The sequence below is a fragment of the Andrena cerasifolii genome, chromosome 12 (assembly GCF_050908995.1).
Source record: "Andrena cerasifolii isolate SP2316 chromosome 12, iyAndCera1_principal, whole genome shotgun sequence".
Classification (NCBI taxonomy): Eukaryota; Metazoa; Arthropoda; class Insecta; order Hymenoptera; family Andrenidae; genus Andrena; species Andrena cerasifolii.
The window spans coordinates 8,003,736-8,023,714 of NC_135129.1; the positions used below are offsets into that span (position 1 = coordinate 8,003,736).

At 46.7% G+C, this 19,979-nt stretch overlaps 5 protein-coding genes across 9 annotated transcripts; 3 read left to right on the forward strand and 2 right to left on the reverse strand.

Moving 5' to 3' along the window:
* The first annotated feature begins 48 nt into the window (after positions 1 to 48).
* On the forward strand, positions 49 to 4,061 carry LOC143375207 (uncharacterized). 2 transcript variants are annotated; one of them, XM_076824094.1, is made up of 5 exons: positions 49 to 866; positions 1,825 to 1,972; positions 2,059 to 2,290; positions 2,361 to 2,798; positions 2,880 to 4,061. In XM_076824094.1, exons 1-5 carry the CDS (start codon positions 734 to 736, stop codon positions 3,951 to 3,953), a joined length of 2,025 nt encoding a protein of 674 aa, XP_076680209.1. In that variant the 5' UTR covers positions 49 to 733; the 3' UTR covers positions 3,954 to 4,061. The 2 variants fall into 2 exon arrangements, with proteins under 2 accessions (XP_076680209.1, XP_076680210.1); XM_076824095.1 differs by lacking the exon at positions 49 to 866 and adding an exon at positions 901 to 1,398.
* A 1,270-nt stretch (positions 4,062 to 5,331) lies between these two features.
* On the forward strand, positions 5,332 to 8,508 carry LOC143375210 (methanethiol oxidase). Its single transcript, XM_076824097.1, has 8 exons — positions 5,332 to 5,640; positions 5,715 to 5,878; positions 5,969 to 6,148; positions 6,250 to 6,553; positions 6,813 to 7,079; positions 7,488 to 7,821; positions 8,173 to 8,295; positions 8,371 to 8,508. Exons 1-8 carry the CDS (start codon positions 5,625 to 5,627, stop codon positions 8,417 to 8,419), a joined length of 1,437 nt encoding a protein of 478 aa, XP_076680212.1. The 5' UTR covers positions 5,332 to 5,624; the 3' UTR covers positions 8,420 to 8,508.
* Positions 8,509 to 9,146: 638 nt separating this feature from the next.
* On the forward strand, positions 9,147 to 10,319 carry L(1)10bb (BUD31-like protein). The gene is made up of 3 exons (XM_076824098.1): positions 9,147 to 9,401; positions 9,505 to 9,627; positions 9,700 to 10,319. Exons 1-3 carry the CDS (start codon positions 9,308 to 9,310, stop codon positions 9,915 to 9,917), a joined length of 435 nt encoding a protein of 144 aa, XP_076680213.1. The 5' UTR covers positions 9,147 to 9,307; the 3' UTR covers positions 9,918 to 10,319.
* Positions 10,320 to 10,369: 50 nt separating this feature from the next.
* LOC143375375 (uncharacterized) lies at positions 10,370 to 12,534 on the reverse strand. The gene is made up of 2 exons (XM_076824381.1): positions 11,729 to 12,534; positions 10,370 to 11,622 (listed from the first exon to the last, which is right to left on the reverse strand). Exons 1-2 carry the CDS (start codon positions 12,017 to 12,019, stop codon positions 10,375 to 10,377), a joined length of 1,539 nt encoding a protein of 512 aa, XP_076680496.1. The 5' UTR covers positions 12,020 to 12,534; the 3' UTR covers positions 10,370 to 10,374.
* A 507-nt stretch (positions 12,535 to 13,041) lies between these two features.
* On the reverse strand, positions 13,042 to 19,961 carry LOC143375217 (uncharacterized). 4 transcript variants are annotated; one of them, XM_076824125.1, is made up of 7 exons: positions 19,236 to 19,961; positions 18,663 to 18,922; positions 18,503 to 18,593; positions 18,356 to 18,415; positions 17,986 to 18,174; positions 17,616 to 17,830; positions 13,042 to 17,045 (listed from the first exon to the last, which is right to left on the reverse strand). In XM_076824125.1, the coding sequence occupies exons 5-7, from the start codon at positions 18,080 to 18,082 to the stop codon at positions 14,382 to 14,384; spliced, it is 2,976 nt and encodes a 991-aa protein (XP_076680240.1). In that variant the 5' UTR covers positions 18,083 to 18,174; positions 18,356 to 18,415; positions 18,503 to 18,593; positions 18,663 to 18,922; positions 19,236 to 19,961; the 3' UTR covers positions 13,042 to 14,381. The 4 variants fall into 4 exon arrangements, with proteins under 4 accessions (XP_076680240.1, XP_076680239.1, XP_076680237.1 ...); XM_076824124.1 differs by lacking the exon at positions 18,356 to 18,415 and having other exon boundaries at positions 19,236 to 19,960; XM_076824122.1 differs by having other exon boundaries at positions 17,986 to 18,415; positions 19,236 to 19,960.
* Positions 19,962 to 19,979: the final 18 nt, after the last annotated feature.

A 19,979-nucleotide genomic window follows, 5' to 3' on the forward strand; every position in this document is an offset into this window, starting at 1 on the left:
TCTCATGTCCTGATAAATCGTTTTAGGCAAGCATACATATGCGTGTACATCACAGACCAGCTATAGGAGAGGCTTATCATCCAATGTAATTTTGTGACACACGCTTGGAGGGCTCGCGAGCACTCTTACCATTTTCGTGTCACACCCAACGTTATCGACTCAGTCTAAAACAAGATTACAGTGCTACGAGTGGTAGGAATTAAAATTAAATCTTACAGTGTTATCACAGATGAAGCATAGGATAGACCTATCATCGACGAAGTATAGGATAGAGCGACAGACTTATCACCTTATGTGAGTTCGTGTTCACATCCCTAAAACGTAGAGCCACGGTAAACACTTTTTGGCAGGCACAGGCCCTGACTCTACAATCGCATTGCACACAATTACAAAAGCACTTCCTGTTTTTATACGTCCTTCAGTTTCTGAAAAAGTCTTCTAGGTAACGGGTATATCTCAATGGAATCCTGTTAAAATGCCTCATGGTCCAGTAATCGATGAAATTGATGCGCGAATTGAGAAATCACGAGATAATATGCTTTGAAGAAATATCATTTTTGGCCGCCATAGTGTCTTGATCCCTGAAATGGAGTTTCGGAGAGAAATCCGGGCTGTACTTCCGAAAATCGGTCAAACCCGATTGGGCTGAAATTTTGAAAATAGCTTCATTTTGCATAAAAGTAACGTTTGCGAGAAGGATTTTTGGCGACTCGAAATTTTTTTTACCATTTCAATGACGTTCCATAAGATGATTGGTCTATCCTATACTTCGTCGATGGTGGTGCCCTCTCGTGTTCGCGGGGGCGTTCGGGAAGGAAAAGTGGAAAGGAAACGCAGCGCCCTCGGCAGCTCCGGTATACATACGAGTACGTATAACATTACATACACATAGGTATCGTCTTCCGCGCCGCGCCAACCAGTTGCCGGTTTTAAACACTAATTGTCAGCTGTGCAGGAATTACAACAAGTAAATCAGTTTGCCATTGATTGGCGTCCGATATTACGTTCTAACGGAACGGATAACACCCAATTGAATAAGTGGGGCGTTAGGAAAACCGTTTTTTACTTTTCAAAGAGATGGACGCGGGTCGGGTATCGCGAGTTAATTGTGACGATCTTTCATGCCAAACAAGTGTAAAAGCTTGACTGTCCATATACAATGTTGTATGTATGTATACCGTTGGGGTGACTTGAACAGAGCCCGAGACTGTTTCAAGGAAGCAGAACACAGATAATCGTATTATTCCTAAAAGATGGAACTTTTGTGAAAATAGTGGGGTGGAGGGGCAGTCTCGTCCTAACACGTGCGGATTTTATCGTAAAATCTCAGGCTAACGAACGAGCCGAATATGTTGCCGTTTGTAGGGATCACTATCCCTATTCTGTGCTTATTCATGGGTAAGTACATTTAAGCGGCTTCCTTATCGCACCTATCAATTCCGTTCAATATCCCTTTAGCTTTGGTTCACTTGACGTGCATTCCTCCGTCCGCTGCATAACATCACGCAGCCTATCGCGCCTTCCCGTTGACACCCCAGCGGAATACCAATCGAAAAACCAGCAAAATCACCGCGAACGACAAAAGATAGGCGTGGAAAAGTGGCAACGCGCCAACCAATGCGTTTCATCGAATGTCATTCTCATTGCCAGTCTAAAACTCTAAATCAAAATCAAATGTTTCGTAATCCTTATTATGTCCAATGCTTGCGCGGTCACGTAATCCTCCCCAGCCGATGGAATTTCGTGAAACTGCCTAGCAGTAACATTCAGTTTCCTCCCGAAGCACGCGTGTTAATTATCAATTTTCGTTTCTACGCGATATAGAATTCGGGTCAGGTTATAGGGGTTTTCTGGAGTTGGAAAGGGAGGACGACCGTTGCGATGGGATCATGAATGAAATCGTTTCCGACGACAGAACAATCGCAACAGATGATACACCGACCAGGCTACATTCCACTTGGTTGTCGCAAGAGTAAGTGATAGTCGCAGTTTCTTATTCTCTCGCAAGCAGTTGAAGCACGATCGATTTTCAATTGGAATTGTTGCTGCTGGCCTCAGATGCGAGGTACGTGCCGGGCCTGAGCATATTATAAGGAAGTACAGCTTCTTCGAGAACGGCACGTTTCATTTGCTACGATACCATTATGCGGAGGAGTCCTGTAGCATCGCAACGTACACCGTAGTGGCGCGTGGTTCCATCGAGATCTCATCAGCATCTGCCACGATTCCAGGCGCCACCGAAGCTAGAGTTCAGATAGACTCGGTCCACCTGATACCGCTCAACCGACAGGTAGATGTCGATCATCGGTATTACGTTATCGAACTTAGGCGTACATAATTATGTATCTACGTTTTGCCAGGTGGCTCATAAGTTCCGGCACAGAATAAACGCGAGTTGCGGGGTGGCGATGGGAGGAAAGTGGCGTCCGTACGTGGCGCAATTGATCTACGAACGGCCGATCGATGTTCCATCCAGTACAGGTTTCCAAGCGCCTGGGCTAAACTTTAATTCTTTCAAAAGCCGCTTGCCACACCGGCTGAGAAGACCAATCGCGTTGGATTGCTTAGAATCGGTCGGCATCGAATTCCATGAACTGAGACTGTTCCGAGTGGAGAGGAAAGGATTAGTTTCCGCTGCAAACGCGACGCTTCGCGATCCAATCGGCCGCGGGGCGGATAAGCCGCGAGCGACGGTCGAATTGTTGCTCGGTGGACTTGCCCGAAACGATGGTCCTGAACGGTCAGGTAGACGGAGACCGAATCGGTTGCAATCAGCGGCGCTGTTACGCGCCGACACGGTACGAGCACTCGATCCTTTTCTTTTCTTCTGCACTTGTTACATATAACAGCATTGTTATTGAATGTTTGTAACGTTGCAGGCTGCCCGCTGTCCAATCTGCAGGAGCGTCTTTCGCGGTACTGAATACAGTCCACCGCTGTTTCATCAAACACCACCGCTCCCGGCAGTGATCGGCGGACTTTGGTTAAGCATCAGGTGCGAAAGCGTGGATGGTGGCCTTTGGTCCAGGCGGTTCTATAGAATCTACTCGAGTAGCGGCCAGTGGTCCGCCCGTTGGACTTATTACGCCGACTCGACTTGCTCGATCCTCTTCTACACGGTTACCGCGGCCGGTACTTATGTGCAGCGAGCCGTCAACCAAAAGCCAGACCCAACTAATTCGATGTGGCGATTTGGCGACGGTATTCGAAACGATCACCATTCCAACGAAACAACGCCGTTCAATCGCGCTGAAATCCCACTGCGGAGGGCTAGTCCCACCTTGTACGGTACCAAGAGCAAAGGAGTAGCGGCAGGGTTGGTCTCTCCGATCGCGCTACCAGCAAATCGGCCAGAGACAACCGACAACAGCCAGCTGCAGCTTAACAATCGAGTCACCCTTTCCTTGGTACGGGAGGACGTTGACGTTGCCGTTACCGTTGCCGCGCTACCTTCTGGTACCACCGAATTGGAATTACGCGTTATCCACAGCCACTTGATTCCTGACGACAAGCTGATGTCGTCGCGCTGCAAGCCGGCTACGATAAGGCTAAGCCAGGCCAACTCAATTCAGACCCCCTGGTCGAGGAACTGCACGCTTCGAACCCTCGAGGCTCCTGCGATCTTGAGGTTCAAAGCAAAGATCAGTCTCGACTGGAACGGGGACTATACATTGCTTCTAGCGCCGTGGAACGACCACTTCTGGGAAGCTCCTCTTCGCCGATGCTCCGCAACAGCTTTGGCAAGCTATTTCGTAGGAACCAGCAATAAACTAGCCGAATCACTGCTCGGGAGCACCCGGTTCTACCGACGAGGACGATATTGGTCTTCCTTATCGTCCGCCTCTTGCCTTTCGACCAGTAGTTCCACCCTTCTATTGGGTGGAATATTTTCTTTGTATCCTGTTCTTCTTCTAGCATTAGATCGATCATCTAGTTACAAGCTGTCAGCTTAACGTAATGGTATCTCCGTTTGACAGTAACTTTCATTATACTATAACTTTTGTACATTTATGGATATGGGTATGCCTATATCTGCATCTGAACCGGCATGTTTATACATACTTAAGTCCCTGATAGCCAGATCTGGGCAGCAGAATCTGACATCAGAACCGTAGTCGTCTGTGTCCGCAGATGGCTGCGTTCTGAGGTGCAGAGCCTGATGTCAGATCGGCAGCAGATCCGCAGCAGATACTGCCGTCTGCTGCGGTTCTGACGTCAGACTCTGCGCTCTGATGCCAGAACCAGACCCTGCTACCAATCTGATGTCAGACTGGAGACAGATGGTTGTCAGGGGTGTTATAAACTTTAGTCATCCATCCACCAAGTTTTTTGGGTGCAATTATATGATGCTGCTCGACAAATATAATGCGACAAGGCTCATTCGACACGCGGAAGATAGGAAATGTACTCCAGAACTAACGTTCGATGCACTTTCTTTTCGCGCGATTCGCTCGAGCAGATGTGCGCATAAAAGTGTCTTGCGGATATGCGAATGCGTGGTTAAATATACGGTAAATATATCGCGCATCTCGCTCTCTGCTGTCTCTTTCTCTTTCCATTTCCCTCCGCGCCGCGCCGCACCGATTCCAAGCCACTCGGCTGCGTTTCTCGGTTGCTCTTTCAATATCTCCACGCAAACCGACAACTACTTTCAATCTGAAGAACAGTGTCGTAAGACAAGAGAAATCCTCTTATTTTATTTCGCCGCGATGCGGTTATCTGTCAACAGTACAGGTTCATGGTCGTATAAGACCAGCAGCCGTAGAATGAGAAAGATATACATGGGGGATACCCTCTCTCTTTCTAACATAAAAAAAACGCTGTCGCCCCTGGCGCTAGAAAGAGAGAGGGTGTCCCCGATGTATATCTTTCTCTTTCTACCGCCGTCTACATTTTCGCCCATTGCATGCTTCGTCCATGTATATATGCTCCTCTAAGCCAGCAGCAGACACAATAATATGCGTATGTATAATGTATTCATGTACATATACTCTGTGCGCGGCTGAGAAGATGCTAGCGGGATGGCACAGAGGCAAGAGGGGTACTCTTCGTCATGTCGACATTATCGCATCCGTCAATAACGGAAAATATGCATGACCAATCGGGCCCGCATTCTTTCCGCTTGCCATCTTTTCAAGATGGCACATACATACCTACTTAAATTCGCCTGTAAGTGGTCCCTATCCCTATATCTCACTTGCGCAGCGTGCGAAGGAGGGAATGATTCGGCTCGGCTCGGCTAGGCTCGCTCACTGTGCGTTGATGTATCAGTCAGTGTGAGACTCACACTGTGAGTCGGCTGCTGTCTGTGAATTACATATATATTTATGCCATGTATCCCGTATCCTATCAGTTGCCTTCGCTTTCGTAGTGTTATCGCGCACAACGAGAAGCGTAGGTCGACTCGACCGTTAACGAACAACGATTTCGTTGGATTTCGCCACTCGCAAGCGCAACGCACGAGCCGTCTCGCCGCCGCTGTTAGCCGTTCCAGCGTTCGTTCATTTCGAGTTGCTTTCTTCCCCCTCTCCTTCCCGATACTGATTTTCTTTATTTCTACCCTTTTCCACCACATTTCAATCCGTATTTCGTGCACCGTACGGCACCGATAGACGGCCACGAAAATGTCAGAGAAGAAAGGTACGTACGTGGAATTAAACACTTGTTGAGGTGTAAATGAATCGATGATCGAGTGTATGACGCGTGGATTCCAGGCTGTTCGAGTTGCAGTGGTCCCGGCTACAAGTCGGCGAAGACAGCGATGTTGGAGGGCCCGCGTGAAAAGCTAATGTACGTTGTCTGCATTCACACGGATCCGAATAAACCAGATGTTCTGTGCACCGTCGGATTGGATCCAACAAGTTCCGATTACTGCAAGGTTTGCCGGCCACCGATCCAAATCCATACAATCGATAAGCAATCAATTTGTTATTGGGCAAGTCCCCGATGTCTTTTTCACGTTTCGTAGATCATTCATAAATTACGAATGCCCCACGTTGGCGACGAGCTACATCATTCCGGCTGGAACGTTTGCAGCAGCTGTCACGGCGAGCCGCGGAAACGCGACACCATGGTGCTCCCGTGCCTCATGTCCGACCGTGTTTACTTTATCGACGTGACCGAAGAACGAGCGCCGTCCATTAAAAAAGTTCGTTGAACCGCGATAATTCAAAGCTGTACATTCTGTACTACTTCTATCTGTAATTCTCAGCTCGTCACAATCACGTACAATCTTCTGCTCCTGACAAGGTACTGACTCCGGCGGAGGTAAACCAATTCGGAGTATCGACTTTGCATACTAGCCATTGCGCACCTACCGGAGAAATTATGATTTCTACTATGGGCAAACCGAACGGCGATGCGCAAGGTGAATTGCTTTGCATCGATTCTGAAACGTTGGAGGTAAAAGGCACTTGGTCGACAGGAGAAGAAAAAGCAGCTTTCGGTTACGATTTTTGGTATCAACCGTACCACGATGTACTCGTGGCGACCGAATGGGGCATACCTAGGGTCTTCAAAAGAGGCTACAGCACCACCGACGGCCCCGACCCTGGTTGATATAACTTTACGTATCACCCATCACCCATCACCTTATTGCGCATCTTTGCAATTTGTAATCGCACGATCCGCGATCCCGTTCTATCGCCTCTCGCAACGCGTTGTTTTTTTTCAATACTCAACTATCGCATCACGCCTCTGTAAATGCGATACGCGATTTCTCACTTCTTCTTTCCCTTCCTTTTCTTTTCATTTCTTCACTTTGCACGCATGTAGATTGCACACTTTAGTCTCGATTTGTCACTGTATTTTAGTCATCTATGGCAGATGCTTGAACTTTTATTCCTGGACAAAGAGAAAGCTAACGCAAGTCTTGAACTTGGGCAATGATGGGATCGCACCGCTGGAAATAAGGTTCCTACACGATCCAAAGGCGTGCGAAGGGTTCGTCGGTTGCGCTGTCACGTCCAACGTTTACAGGTTTTACAAAACACCGGAGGAAGCCGCCGAATGGCAAGCCGAGAAAGTTATTCAAGTCCTTCCGAAGCAAGTCGATGGTTGGATCGCACCGTGGATGTCAGGTATACACATATAATATAGATGAAAGTTAACTGTCCGCCTGATGCGTGTTTGTCTTCAGCCCAGACTTCATTCCACGTTAGAGCATACCTGTTTCGCGCAGGCACGATCCTCAGGAAGCGTTGCTACGCCCGACTCCCCACTTAACCGCCTATTTTTCTCCGTCGCACAGCCCTCTACTCTCTCTGTTAACTTCTCGTGCGGGACGTTGTTTACGTTGACAACGGTCAGGTCCCGCGTTTGGGATGTAACAGTTATTCCTTGGAAGCCACCGCGACCAATCGCGTGCGGTTCAAACCGTGGGTAATAGTGGGAGCTGCGCAGATCGGTAGGAGCGTCGGTATGCTCTTATATGGAATGCAGTGTACATAGAACTTGTTTCTCTCTGACCACCTCGCTTATCCCCGTAGGAATGATAACCGACATCTTGATCAGTCTCGACGATAAGTATCTCTACCTATCCAACTGGCTCCATGGAGATGTTAGACAATATGATATTTCCGATACGAGGAATCCAAAACTCACCGGTCAAATCTTTCTCGGTGGCTCGATTTTAAACGACTCGAACGTTCGTGTGATCCAAGACGAGGAACTGGATGCGCAACCAGATCCTGTTTATATCAAAGGCCGTCGACTTCATGGATCGCCGCAGATGCTTCAACTGAGTCTCGATGGAACACGCTTATACGTGACCACTTCCATTTTCAAACCATGGGATCAACAGTTTTACCCCGAACATGTCAGGTACGTGCTACTATTAATTATATGTATAGTTACAACTGAATCTTTACCGGCGTACTTACATGGTATGTAATGGCGTCAGCCACATTAACGCTAACCCGGACCTAACCCATGAGCGCTCGTAAATCTTCGGCGAGCCTCGGGAAGGCTCGGGAGCATTGGGACGCGGTACGCTGGAAGAAACGGCACTTCTTCTCTGGCATCGAGACACGCGTCGCGCACTTTTGTAACGCACGCCTCAGATCAGTAAAATAAAATATAATAAAATATAATAACATCCATGAATTAGCAAAGAGGACTCATTTAAACAAGATCTCTTCGTGTATGCGGTTATATACCTATTTATATGTACAGAAATGGTTCAACCATGATTAAATTGGACGTGGACATACAAAATGGCGGTTTGAAACTTGACGAGGAGTTTCTAGTAGACTTTGGTGCAGATAAGGACGACATTTTACTTGCACACGAAATGCGGTAAATACGGAAATGATGGTTGGATATTCTTACATCGTTCCATTCAGAAATTAACAGTCGCGATTCTCTTTCCAGCTATCCCGGAGGTGATTGCACGTCCGACATATGGCTGGCGGAGGATTAATCGATTCGTTCGATTCTTTGATGCCTTTCTATGTGATATGATATGACATATTGTACGCTACATTGTAATAAATTTTAATATTTCCGTTCCCTGTCGCGTTTCACACCTTTTCACAGCTGCACCCACCTTTACCCTTCGATCAGAACGTATCATAACGTACCGATAACCACCGACTCGAGCATGGTTGCCAGATGGTTCTAATGTCGAGCCGCCAGATCGCGTAGGAATAGTAGCCCAAAAGCGCCAAAATTCAAATATCTTGAATGAAAAGAATACTTAAATATTTTCTTAATACTTTCTGGAACTGTTTTCTTTATTTCTTTTAGATTTAATAAATAAACTTTATATGAATAAAAACGAATTTAAATGAAACTGATGTGAAAATTAAAATTAACGTTTTAACACAACAACGATAATCTATTTTATAAAATTTTTGAATGCTATTTGGTCTTGGGCAGCCCAAATATCAAAATTTTGGCCAATTCAGACGCCAACCGCCAATTTCAATTTTTCAGCGCCAGTTGGTTTTGAAAAGTAAAATGGCGGAATTCCGCCAAATCTGGCAACACTGGAATCGAGCTTTGTTGTTGTTCGATAGTCGATTAATGAAGTCGATTACGCGCGCAGTTCCGTTCATACCCATTCGTTAATCGTTACACATGCATTATGCACATATGTACATACGTTTGCCGATAGTCCTATACAATCCGATCCTGAATAGTGCTGAATAGTGAATATGAGTGAATACAGTGAATACTGATAGGCATTTATGCAACAGTATTCACCAGTAGCTACTTATTTGCTTAAAGTGAATGTTTGCTTGACTTTTATCGTTTTATCTGCCGCACGAAATACGAGCAACAGTTACTGGTTTTAATCAAATCGGAAATGCCTAAAGTACGAAGAAGTAAAAAGCCTCCACCGGATGGCTGGGAACTGATCGAACCAACATTGGAGGAACTAGAACAAAAAATGCGAGAAGGTAAGGACGTTGCCGTAGCGTAGAGATTATGTTTAAATCGTAACGTAAGGTAGATTAAATAATAATTTAACCACGAGCGTGTTACGGGCCGTTTGGATTGCAGCTGAAACGGAACCTCACGAAGGGAAACGCAAACAGGAATCTTTGTGGCCTATATTCAAAATCCACCATCAAAAATCACGATACATATACGATTTGTATTATAGACGGAAAGCCATAAGCCGCGGTAAGTGGAATTTACTTGGAATTAGCTTCTCGGCTCTATTACCCTTACGCTATTCCGTTATTCTGTTTCCAGAACTATACGATTATTGTCTGAATGAAAACATAGCGGATAAGAATTTAATAGCAAAGTGGAAGAAAGTGGGATACGAAAATTTGTGCTGTTTACGTTGCATACAAACTAGAGACACTAATTTCGGAACAAACTGTATTTGTCGAGTACCTAAGGGTAAATTGGAAGAGGGTAGAATAGTGGAGTGCATTCATTGTGGCTGCAGAGGATGCTCTGGATAACGTTTAATGGGACGTTCAAACGAGATGTTCTTCTTCTTTTCTCTGATTAATGTGCATTGTGTTACATCTCGCGACCGAGACTCTGCCACATAACTTACGACTCGGACGAAAGCGCAAGGCGACGTGGATGTTAAGGATTAGCACATGCCTTTCTCCTGCTTTCCAACCATAACATTCTTACACCGCGCACAATCGAAAAATGCTACGACGTTGTTTGTCGTACAGATGCAAATACGTTTGCCAGGATGGAATTAGTCATATCAGCCACCGAAATGTACAAGTAAGTAAAACGTACTCGACTTTCGAATAGAAAAATCAGAATGTTTTCTATTTATACGCGGGAAATTTTCATCGGTACTGTAAAGTGTTTAAATAAAAGTTGAACAGAAGGGAGAAATGAAATTGCAGTTGTTACATCTGAAATGCTTAGGCGTGTGTATGCCTGTGTTTTTGCTTGCTAGCTCTCTTGACGAGATTTCACGTGAATTTCAATACAATTGGTTTGACTTTCTTTATGAGCGAATGTTTGTGTATACTGGTTGTTCAGTACATAGAACTTTTTACCGTTCCGCGAGATCGTAACGGGTGACGGACTATTCGGGTTTCTAACGCTTGGACTCCCCGTATTCGTCTTTGGAGATAAAAATGAAATCACTGACCGGCACTCTGAAGCAGTGAAATCTCTTTTAGATGTCTGTGTTGCGGTCCCAATGATTTGCCAAGAATATTTGATGCTACAATCATGGATTGATTCCTCGTTAGGATTATTCTCCTTTGCTAGACTCTCAAGAAGTGTTAGCGATGTTTGGCAGCTTGTGCCAACTACCTGCCATGAGTATTTTATCCTACAAGGATACTCGTTTGTTATCGGTTGCGTTTCATCGTAGCATCGCGATCGATTCGTGTTCAGAGACAACGGAATCGAATGATCGGCATCTTCCCAGGAATATCGGAGGCCGCGCGTTGCCCGGACCTCGCTACGTTTATCCTCTATCGCTTCTTGCACTCTTTCATTTGTCTGGAGAAATTTGTTCGTGCTCGATGCCGAAATATCGAAAGCGTGAAACTCAATTTGATTAGAGGCATTTGATTCACTCCACCTGGCGGGAACCTTTAATTCTTCTACGACGTTAATAGTATTCGATATTGTCTCTGTCACGGTTACATCGATTTTAGTCAGTATAGAGTCGCAGTATTGGTTACTCGGACCTTCTTCACCGAAATACGAATTAGCTTTAGCCAGCGATTGTGCGGCCGTCGTCGTCTTTGTCACGGTTAACATATTTGGGACATTTGTTGCTGTAAAACCTATATCCTTGTCATAAATCATCGTTACGGTATCGGTCGAGAACCAGTCGTTTTTCTGTGAATCGCTCAACGAACGAACCGATGTAATGTCCTCCGACTCGTTCTCGTAATTGTCGCCTTCCTTTGAAACATTTAATAACGCACAGCTAACTTGCTGCGCTGTTTTTTTATTGACCGCAGCTTTCTTTACCGAAGGGGACTCGGGCTTGGTGGGTGAAATTTCAAGATAATTAGGGATCGGAGAAGGGAATGGTAACTCTTCTCCCATTTTTTTATCTCGTGTCGATTGCAAGAATTTCTCTAAGTGGCCAGAAACAGGAAAAGTCAAGCTTTTATCTATTAGGCGAAAGGGTCTCGTAGAAATCTTCCTTTTCTCACGAGCACCCAGTTTTTTCCTCTGGAATCACATTGACTTTCTTTATTATTCTCTCAAAGAGTGTAAAGAGAAACGAAAGAAATTAGTAAATTTGAGGAAGAGGAATCGAGACAAGCGATGATACTACCTCCTTAGAATACGATAGCTTGCTCATGTATCTGTTCTCCACGGGGCGAGGTGGCTGTCTCAACAACGGCTGCATCATTGCATCCTCATTGGATTTTCGTGGTTTAACCAGTTCGGTTTTCCTTTCAGTAAAATTGCGACGCGTTGTATTCGTCTTCTTCGTGAAAATCATCTTTGTGATCGGTACCAAAACATTTTCGGTAATTAACCCGATATCCGGCATCGGTGGCACTTTGAATTCCGAGGCTCGCCACGCGCGACCAACTTTGATCCCGTTCTCAAACTTCGACATGCTCTTTGCACTTGATTTTTCTACAATGTACTTGTTAATTTAGGCGTTACGGGAGAACTTAAACGAATAGAATAAAGTAGCGTAAAGTAAAGAAGAATGAGGGTTAAGTGACGTATGCGTAAACAAAAATCAGTCGGCTGCACGGAAAAAATGTTCTAGTTGCATATATTTTTATCGCGGCTCAATTTTTTTCACTAGGACACTTGCAATTTCCATCGCGTGTCCACTAGTTTTCTAGTCTGTCTTCGCCAGGCATTACTATCCTGTATAATAAGACGCGTAAGATAACCACAATTTTTGTTGGAAACTCTCCTAGAAACAATTTTCGCTGCGAAATACGAAATTTTACAACTTTTGCGTATCAGAAGGTTCTCTGTACCTAATTGGTCTCCTGAAGGGCATTTCGAGGGGTCTAAGTCACATACGTGCCCAGACCCCCTTCCCAGAAACGAAATAATTCTCGATATTATTACAACTAATGTGTGACAAAGACCCCAAATCAAAGAAATTTGTGGAGCATATTTACTCTTACAACTCGTGAGCGAGCGAGAGAGGACGAAAGAGTCGACACGAAGTAACCGTCGGCTACGAAAGAGAGAAAGCATGATACTTTGTCTCGCTTCGTCTTTCAGCTCGAGCTCGAGCTCGACCCGCGTGCAGGACTGCATACAATGCAGTAGCGGCTACTACATTGTACATAAATACCTGTTTTAGGCCACAGGTACTACCCAATATCGAATTTTCCAGGTTTTTGATTTTTTACGGCATCTTTGGGCGCCGAGGAAACTTCATGCCGAATCGGAACCTTGTAGGTCATCGGGAAGTACGAAAAAAAGCCTCTGGAAAGATTTTGCTAACAAACGAACATCCACCTTAAGCGTCTTATTGTATAGGATGTACTACATAAGTGACTCGACGCTACCGTTAATCCGATTAGTAATTGTGTGGATGTAATGTAGAAAAAAACAAGGTAAACGAAACTGCGAGCAAATCTCGACAATGCTCTGTTCGTAGGTAAACGATTTAGTATTTGTTGAATAATACGTTTAACGTTTCCACACCTCGTCGCCGAGGATGTTCTTTATTTGTAAAAAATATAATAATATGACGATGACGACGTTGCTGGCAGTAACGATTATGATTGGCGACACTGGTAACGGGGTCCGAAGGGTACGACGGCGACGATGGAAACAATGGTAACATTTCACTTATAATCCCTACCGATAGCTATTAATTATCCTAAGAATAACGATAGCGACAATGCATTATCGTTAAAAAAACAGCTCGTGCTTATGGCGATCAGCGTACGCCATACAATCATACATACTTATGTATTAACGGTATAAAACGGTAAGAAAAAAAAAGCAGCAACCGAACAACTGAAGATCGTGTGCCAGGATTCGACGGCGCCAGTAATCCAAGTCGACTTTGGAGATTGTAGAAATAATTGGAAGGCCGGGTATCGATCGGACGTCGCGTCGTCTCTCGTTTTCCCGCAGCCACAAGCGTACACACGTTCGTTACATGTAACGTGTGCGTGTTACGCGTACTCTTCGTTTCCACAGATTCTCGTTAGTCTGATCGTTAATAGAAGAGAAATCTCCTGTGTGATATTTTCGTTAACACAATTAAGGAACGCGATCTATATACAAAAGAACATGATTCTCCGTTGAGTCGTTCAACGGTAACGCTTTGTCGATATTCGACGTGGTAGGTACATGCTCGAGACACGCTTACTCTCTAAAATAATCGACACTCTTTATAGCATACCCTATTATTATATTTGTGTGCGCACGTAACGTGCGCGCGCACGAACGCTTCGCAATTGTTTTCAGTGCTGAGTGCACTCTCAAGGTATGCGCGCGTATCGTCGAGCACGTGACGCGCATGTGCGAATATTCGCAGGCACTCTTGTTAACGTAACGCGAGAGTACATCGCGCGTACTGATTAAATTATTCCAATCCATCCGGGCACTGGCTGTATATAGCTTAACGTTTATCACCGATGCTTTTTTTACTCGGTAGAAATCCCGATTGATTGATATTTAAGGTATTTACTCATCTAGCTATCTATGTACCTAACCTCCCGTTATGTATATATCCTTCTCCTTCACCAGATGGCGTGGATAAAACGAGCGAAGCGATAAAATTCCTTTTAAATATTTAGACATGGTTGGATGCTGCGAATATGAACGCTGGCTACTGATAATAACGTCTCTTCGAGAACATTGTACAGCGACACCTGCTGGCTGGACGCGGATCGTACATGTTCTACACGGTAGCGCAGAAGCGTAAGAATTTTGAGTGAACCAAATTGCGAAGAAATAGCGGCCATGCATTCGTATCCGTGTCCGTACTCGCGTCAATAAGGTACATGGATGTTTCTAGGGGTGGCACGTCGCCTACAGATTTTACACACAGCGATCAGACAAACGAGGCTGAGCAGCACGGTAAGGCCGGCGCCTAAACCTGCACCCGCCCACCCAGCGCTGCCAACCACACTGGCTAAACCTCCAACGCCATTCCCGGATCCGGCGCCATTACCTCGGCCATTGATAACATCGGCTCCACAGGTCTCGATGGACTCGTCGTTTGGTTCCTCTGATATTGCTAACAAACCGGAACCATTATTTGTATTCCTAAAAACGGTTCGATGCTCCGGTATCGGACAATTAACCACTCCGTTGCAGAGGAGCCTCGTTGGTATGCAGCCAGCATCACCCGGACACTGAAATCCGCAAAACTCCTCAAGCTTCTGCATATTCAACGCCCCTGAAGCATCGCGGGGTAGATGATACAGCTCGGTCCAAGCGATCTTAAAGGCAGCTCTTGCCGGAGCCATCGAGCCAGTAAACTGAACGATCACGGCCGGCCACTCGAATTCCTCTGGCTGCTGTGGCTGATCGGTTTGCAGCGATGCCTGTGACGCTGACGAAGAAGCTGACAGCTGTGAATGCGAATGCGTCTGCGCTTGCGAAGGTTCCGCGTTAAACGTGGATCTGCGAGCTCCGGGAGCGATTTGTGCTGCCGATATAATTGGCATCTCTCGAACGTAACTGACATTCTCACCACATATCCCGAGGAACGGCTCGGTATTGCCCGGCAAAAATATCTCGAGCTTTCCGTCCTCGCAGGACCTCGAAGCAAACTTGATCTTATCGAAATGTAGCCAAACGTCCCTGTCACGATTTACACGCAATTCCCAGATACATTTGATCGAGCGAGGCGGAGCGACATATCCGAGCGCTTCGTAATGAGGGAATTCGATTTCGCCATCAGTCGTAGCCGGGAGAATTGCAGGTCCACACAATGGGCTGTGAGCGAACTCATACCTCGCCTCGAACAGTGGCGCAGACTGTTTGAAATAGCTCGTCGCGGCATGCGCACCGTCCACTATTAGCTTTAACTCGAGCTTTTCCCCTCGCGAGACGACGCGAAGCACAGGCTTTTCTTCGCTGTTTGCCCCGCTGCTGCCAGTCGTCAATCGACAGATGCAGTGCCCTCTACCACTACTAATATCATGTTGTTGATGTTGCTGCTGCTGTTGTGGTTGCTGCTGCTGCTGCTGCTGTTGTTGCTGCTGCTGCTGCTGCTGCTGCTGCTGCAAATTTTGTTCACCAGGGGCTGTGGCAGTTGGCTCTCTAACGATTATACGATCGACCCGACTATCCCAACAATGGCCACACTGTGCGTACGGGTGATCTTTGAACGATACCGATTCTATGATAAGAATGACTCGCGCGTACAGCCGCTTGTCCGTGAGGAATGTGTAGGTGCAGGAGAGATCTGTCGGTGGATCGCCAGGTCGCTTGTAGACAAGGGTGTTGAGCGGCGATCGAAGTCGGCCAGATCGCGCTTTCCAAGAAGCAAAAGTCTCGTCGCATTCCGTTCCCGGGACAGGCTCGCCAAATCGGGTGGCATTGAAGAAGTCGTAGTGCGCCCAGTAATATAGAGAGCTGCCGGAGTAGCTTCCAGTTTTGCTCTCGAATTTAACGAACAGGGCGTTAGAGCTGGAAACGAAATCGTGCTTCTCCATCGGTTTGCTGAACGTGTCGCAGAAGGTCTTGATAATTTTCGCGTCGTTCGGCCAGTCGGAATCGTAGAGGGTGAGACTTTCGCCGCAATCGCCGTCGTACGGTTGTATCGGTGACTCGATGCGATTCACTCGGAAGCTGGGAAAATAGAGCCTTGCGATTTCCCCTGGTCGACCCTTGAGGAGATACGTGCAGCTGGTATGCGGCGGGTACCAGTGCGCGACCGAAAGAAATATCCCCTCGTTATTACTGTGCAGGGATTCGCTGTTGAGTAACCAGTCGCAACTACCGTTCCGAACCCCGGCGGTCTTCACATGGCCGGGCCAATTGCCGACGTTGAAGTGGAAGCCGGTGTTGAGAAGTGGCCCGGCAGGGGAGGAGACGAACTCCACGTAGAGATCCTCACTGGTGCCGATTATGCTGTACGGAAATTTGCCCATGCCGCAGAAAGTGCCGATCACTGGACTGGTCTCGTCTTTGCCATCGTACACGCGTATGTAGTCGTACGGGCAGTGCTCGGAACCGGAGCTTATCGGCCTCATAGGACATGTCATGATGTTCTCGCATCTCTGCCCATCGATATTGAACTCCTCGTTCTCGATATAGAGCTTTATGAAGGGCAGCCGCGTGTTGAGCCGGTACTTGCAGTGCAACGCACGCGGGTAAATGCCCGGATAGGCGGGACTTTGCACGTAGCACGTCTGTAGCCTACAATCTTTGAAGACTCGTTCGCAATAACTCCCGGGCACCACCTCACCCCTTCGGTTCGGATAAAGTTCCGGATGCTGGCCATACCTAAAGTATACCTCGAACTGTTGCTCCGCTCGAGAGTCGAAGCTGAAATACGTTTGATCCGTGAAGTTGTCCGCGTGGAAGATCACCCGAACGAAACTTGTTTCAGATATGAACGTCTGCGGTTGCTCCGATTCACCACAGTATACTCCTGGGTCCTTTCGGTTGCTTACTTCTGTCTTTGTGTTTCCGTCTACGATCTGCGGCACGATACAGTTGCTGTTATCTCTTTAGCAGTTACAACCTATACCTCGCCCTCTCGCATTCCAAACAACTATTTACTTTTAATACTACTACTACTACTACTACTACTACTACAGTAAGACCCCGCTTAACGCTATTTCACTATAACGCGGTAGTGTTGGGATTCCCCGAAACCGCGCACGATTTTGTTGCTTTGATAGTCGCATACAGTCTAAAAAAAAACTGATAAATTTTCTTATTCTCTGTTGAAAATTTGCAAGTTTTTTTTTTCAAAATCCGATTTCTCAAAAACTGAGGATGATGGCGACAAACGGTTTGCGGATTCGTTTTCAGGGCACGAAACCCTATGAAAAACGGCTATTGAACGTGAAAGGTCCGAAAGAAAGTCAAATTTTGTCGAACTCTGTAATTAAGATTGACACGCGTTAACGAAACGAGTGCAACAGAGCTCTGAGGAAATGTAAACGGACGTGATGTTTAATCGGGATTAGAAACAACACACCCATCTACCACTTGAGACAATTACTGTGTTTACTTGTACGCGTACGAGAGAAAGGTGGACGTACTTGCAAGTAACCGCCGGAGCAGGTGGTGGCATTCTCCAAGACGCCAACTTTAAACTTTTTGAATCGAACACGCAGGATCCACTCCCTTGGAGTTCCACGAAACGCTCTGAAGCGATACCAGCAAGACAGAGGTTTCCCCCAATTCTCCGTAGTCACTGCCGGGCTTGATACATCCTCGTATATATCGACCGTCTTATTGCAATGACCTCGATCAGCTGAGACAGACGACACGATGCCATTACTTACGTTCACTGTCCAAGCCGCAAAAAGGGGAATAAAGGTGAAAGCGTTAGGCGGGACCGTCAGCGTTTGCGGCTCCTTCCCGTGATCGCGATCCCCTTCTCAGCAAGTTCTAAGAAGAAAGCGTTACCTCTGCGAAGAGCAGCAGGACTGGGGGTGGCCAAGGTGAAGAAAAGGAGAGCGAAGAATCCCCAGCCCCAAGTATCCGGCACCATCGGCGTAAGCATTCCAAGGAGTGCGGCACTTGGATCTCCTTAAACTGTCAATCCGACTGCGCGTTTTCTCTTCTCAGCATCGTTTGGTTTCTTCTACAAGCCATCTAGAAGTTTGCAAACTAAAGGTAACCCATCTCACGGCGCACGCATCGGTGGGAGGAAATTCCGTTCCAAACGCGAGAACACGTTGCGGGACGATGCTATCGGACTCTTACTCCACACCGTCCTAAACTTGCTCTACAGCCCGTGCGCCTAAAGACAAATTCTCTGTAGAAATTGCCTTACTTGTTACATGAATTAATGAAGCCGGAAGTTGCTCGTTCAGACGTTTGCTACAAAACGGGGCTATAATTGGTTCAATCCGTGTTAACTCTCCTCTTGTTGACGGTTCAGCACCGAGTAAATCGCATGCATACATACACGCTTACCTACCAGCTTATTTTGCTCCTCTCACTTTATCGTGCGCGCGTACGCGAATGGCACCGCGTAGCTCTCACTCTTTTCGCTTCGCCATCCATATTACCTGCGGCGAAAACGGGGAGAGATTAGGAACCGCGGATAAAAGGGCAGGTAGCTGTTGAAGGTGACGTACCGTAAAGTCGATAATACGGAAAGAACGTGTGCCGTTTTAAGCGTGGACGACTTCAGCGAACCGATCGTTGTCCTTTTTAAGCTGCTCCCAGGTTATCATATGAATCTCTCGAATGCACGCTAAACACTGCGCGAGCGCAGACAAGACTGCTTGGCTATGGATGGGCCATAGGTAGCTAGGTGCACCTTCTCCAACGATTATTTACCAGAGAACATATCCTGCTGCTCGACGGGCGACGTTCTACCGCTTAGTGCATTCACCTGCAATGTTCATTATTATCAAATGCGGCTGGATATGGTGATAAGAACATAGGTGCGAGGAGAAGTGTTTGCAGGGCAAGGGGTGGTAGATGAGCATCCTTCAAATGCAAAGCAGAATGGGGCGACAAAACAGCAGGAAGAAGGGCAAGCAAATAGTAAAGAGCTGGGCAGAGAGAAAGGAGAAGGAAAAATCGCGGGAGAAAAGGAAAGGCGGCGATGGAGGGGGGGTAGTAGACAATAATAAAAGCGATATTTCATAATTGAAAGGAATCACGAGCGACGAGCGAAAACGCAAATTGAATCGTTACTATACCGATTTGATTAGTGAGTTTCCATCGGATACTTGATTCGAAAGCTTCGAACACGGCTAAACGAAAGCTGTTGGCTCTGCCTGGGTGGCTGGGTGGCTGGCTGGCTAGCTGACTAGCTAGCTAGCTCCCTAGCTGGTTGGCTTAACGTCCGACGAGGAGAGATTCGGGTCGAATGTCGCGCAAGCTCGCTGCACCCCCTTTCTTCTTCGTTATCCCCCACGCTCTCGTTTACCTCCGCCGTCGCACCCCCTCCTCCTGCTCCGCCACTCTCGTTCCTCTTTGCTCCGTACTCTATGCTGTGGAGATGATTTTTCCATACACACATCTCGCAAACAGTCTCCGGCTTTCACTCTTCGCCAATATTCCGACGTATTTCAAGCTTCGCCTTATTCGCATATATATCTGCTATTTTCCCTCTTTCTCCACCCGCATCTTGAAACACAGCAATAGGGCTGCGCAAAAAATGCATATCCCCTCCCCCCGGAGCAATCGTGCAGGTGTGCTGAAAGGGGGAAATAGGCTGCACTTCTCAACGCTTCTGAACTTTTCCCTTAATACGCTACCCGCATTCACAGCGAAACCATGGGCCGCAGATGATCAATGAAATCGTAATCCTCCGGGACTGTCCGCTAATCAGGATGCGGTTAATCCGCGTCAACCCTTCCGCACCAATCGGCACTGTTTTCCTTCTTTCTCCCGAGTTTGTTGGTCGACAAGAGTTGAAATCGTCGCAGCGAGTGAACGGC

What these genes read in the sequence shown, in the direction of transcription:
- LOC143375207 (XM_076824094.1), top strand. Translation starts at nt 734, where the DNA reads ATGACGTTCCATAAGATGATTGGTCTATCCTATACTTCGTCGATGGTG. An exon ending in TGATACCGCTCAACCGACAG is followed by an intron (nt 2,291 to 2,360) that starts GTAGATGTCGAT and finishes ACGTTTTGCCAG; the next exon opens with GTGGCTCATAAGTTCCGGCA. An exon ending in CGCTGTTACGCGCCGACACG is followed by an intron (nt 2,799 to 2,879) that starts GTACGAGCACTC and finishes GTAACGTTGCAG; the next exon opens with GCTGCCCGCTGTCCAATCTG.
- LOC143375210 (XM_076824097.1), top strand. An exon ending in GATCGCACCGTGGATGTCAG is followed by an intron (nt 7,080 to 7,487) that starts GTATACACATAT and finishes TTATCCCCGTAG; the next exon opens with GAATGATAACCGACATCTTG. An exon ending in TTACTTGCACACGAAATGCG is followed by an intron (nt 8,296 to 8,370) that starts GTAAATACGGAA and finishes TTCTCTTTCCAG; the next exon opens with CTATCCCGGAGGTGATTGCA.
- LOC143375375 (XM_076824381.1), bottom strand. Translation starts at nt 12,019, where the DNA reads ATGTCGAAGTTTGAGAACGGGATCAAAGTTGGTCGCGCGTGGCGAGCC. An exon ending in AGCTATCGTATTCTAAGGAG is followed by an intron (nt 11,623 to 11,728) that starts GTAGTATCATCG and finishes ATGTGATTCCAG; the next exon opens with AGGAAAAAACTGGGTGCTCG.
- LOC143375217 (XM_076824125.1), bottom strand. Translation starts at nt 18,082, where the DNA reads ATGCTTACGCCGATGGTGCCGGATACTTGGGGCTGGGGATTCTTCGCT. An exon ending in TCCTGCTGCTCTTCGCAGAG is followed by an intron (nt 17,831 to 17,985) that starts GTAACGCTTTCT and finishes CGTCTGTCTCAG; the next exon opens with CTGATCGAGGTCATTGCAAT. An exon ending in GCTCCGGCGGTTACTTGCAA is followed by an intron (nt 17,046 to 17,615) that starts GTACGTCCACCT and finishes ATCGTGCCGCAG; the next exon opens with ATCGTAGACGGAAACACAAA.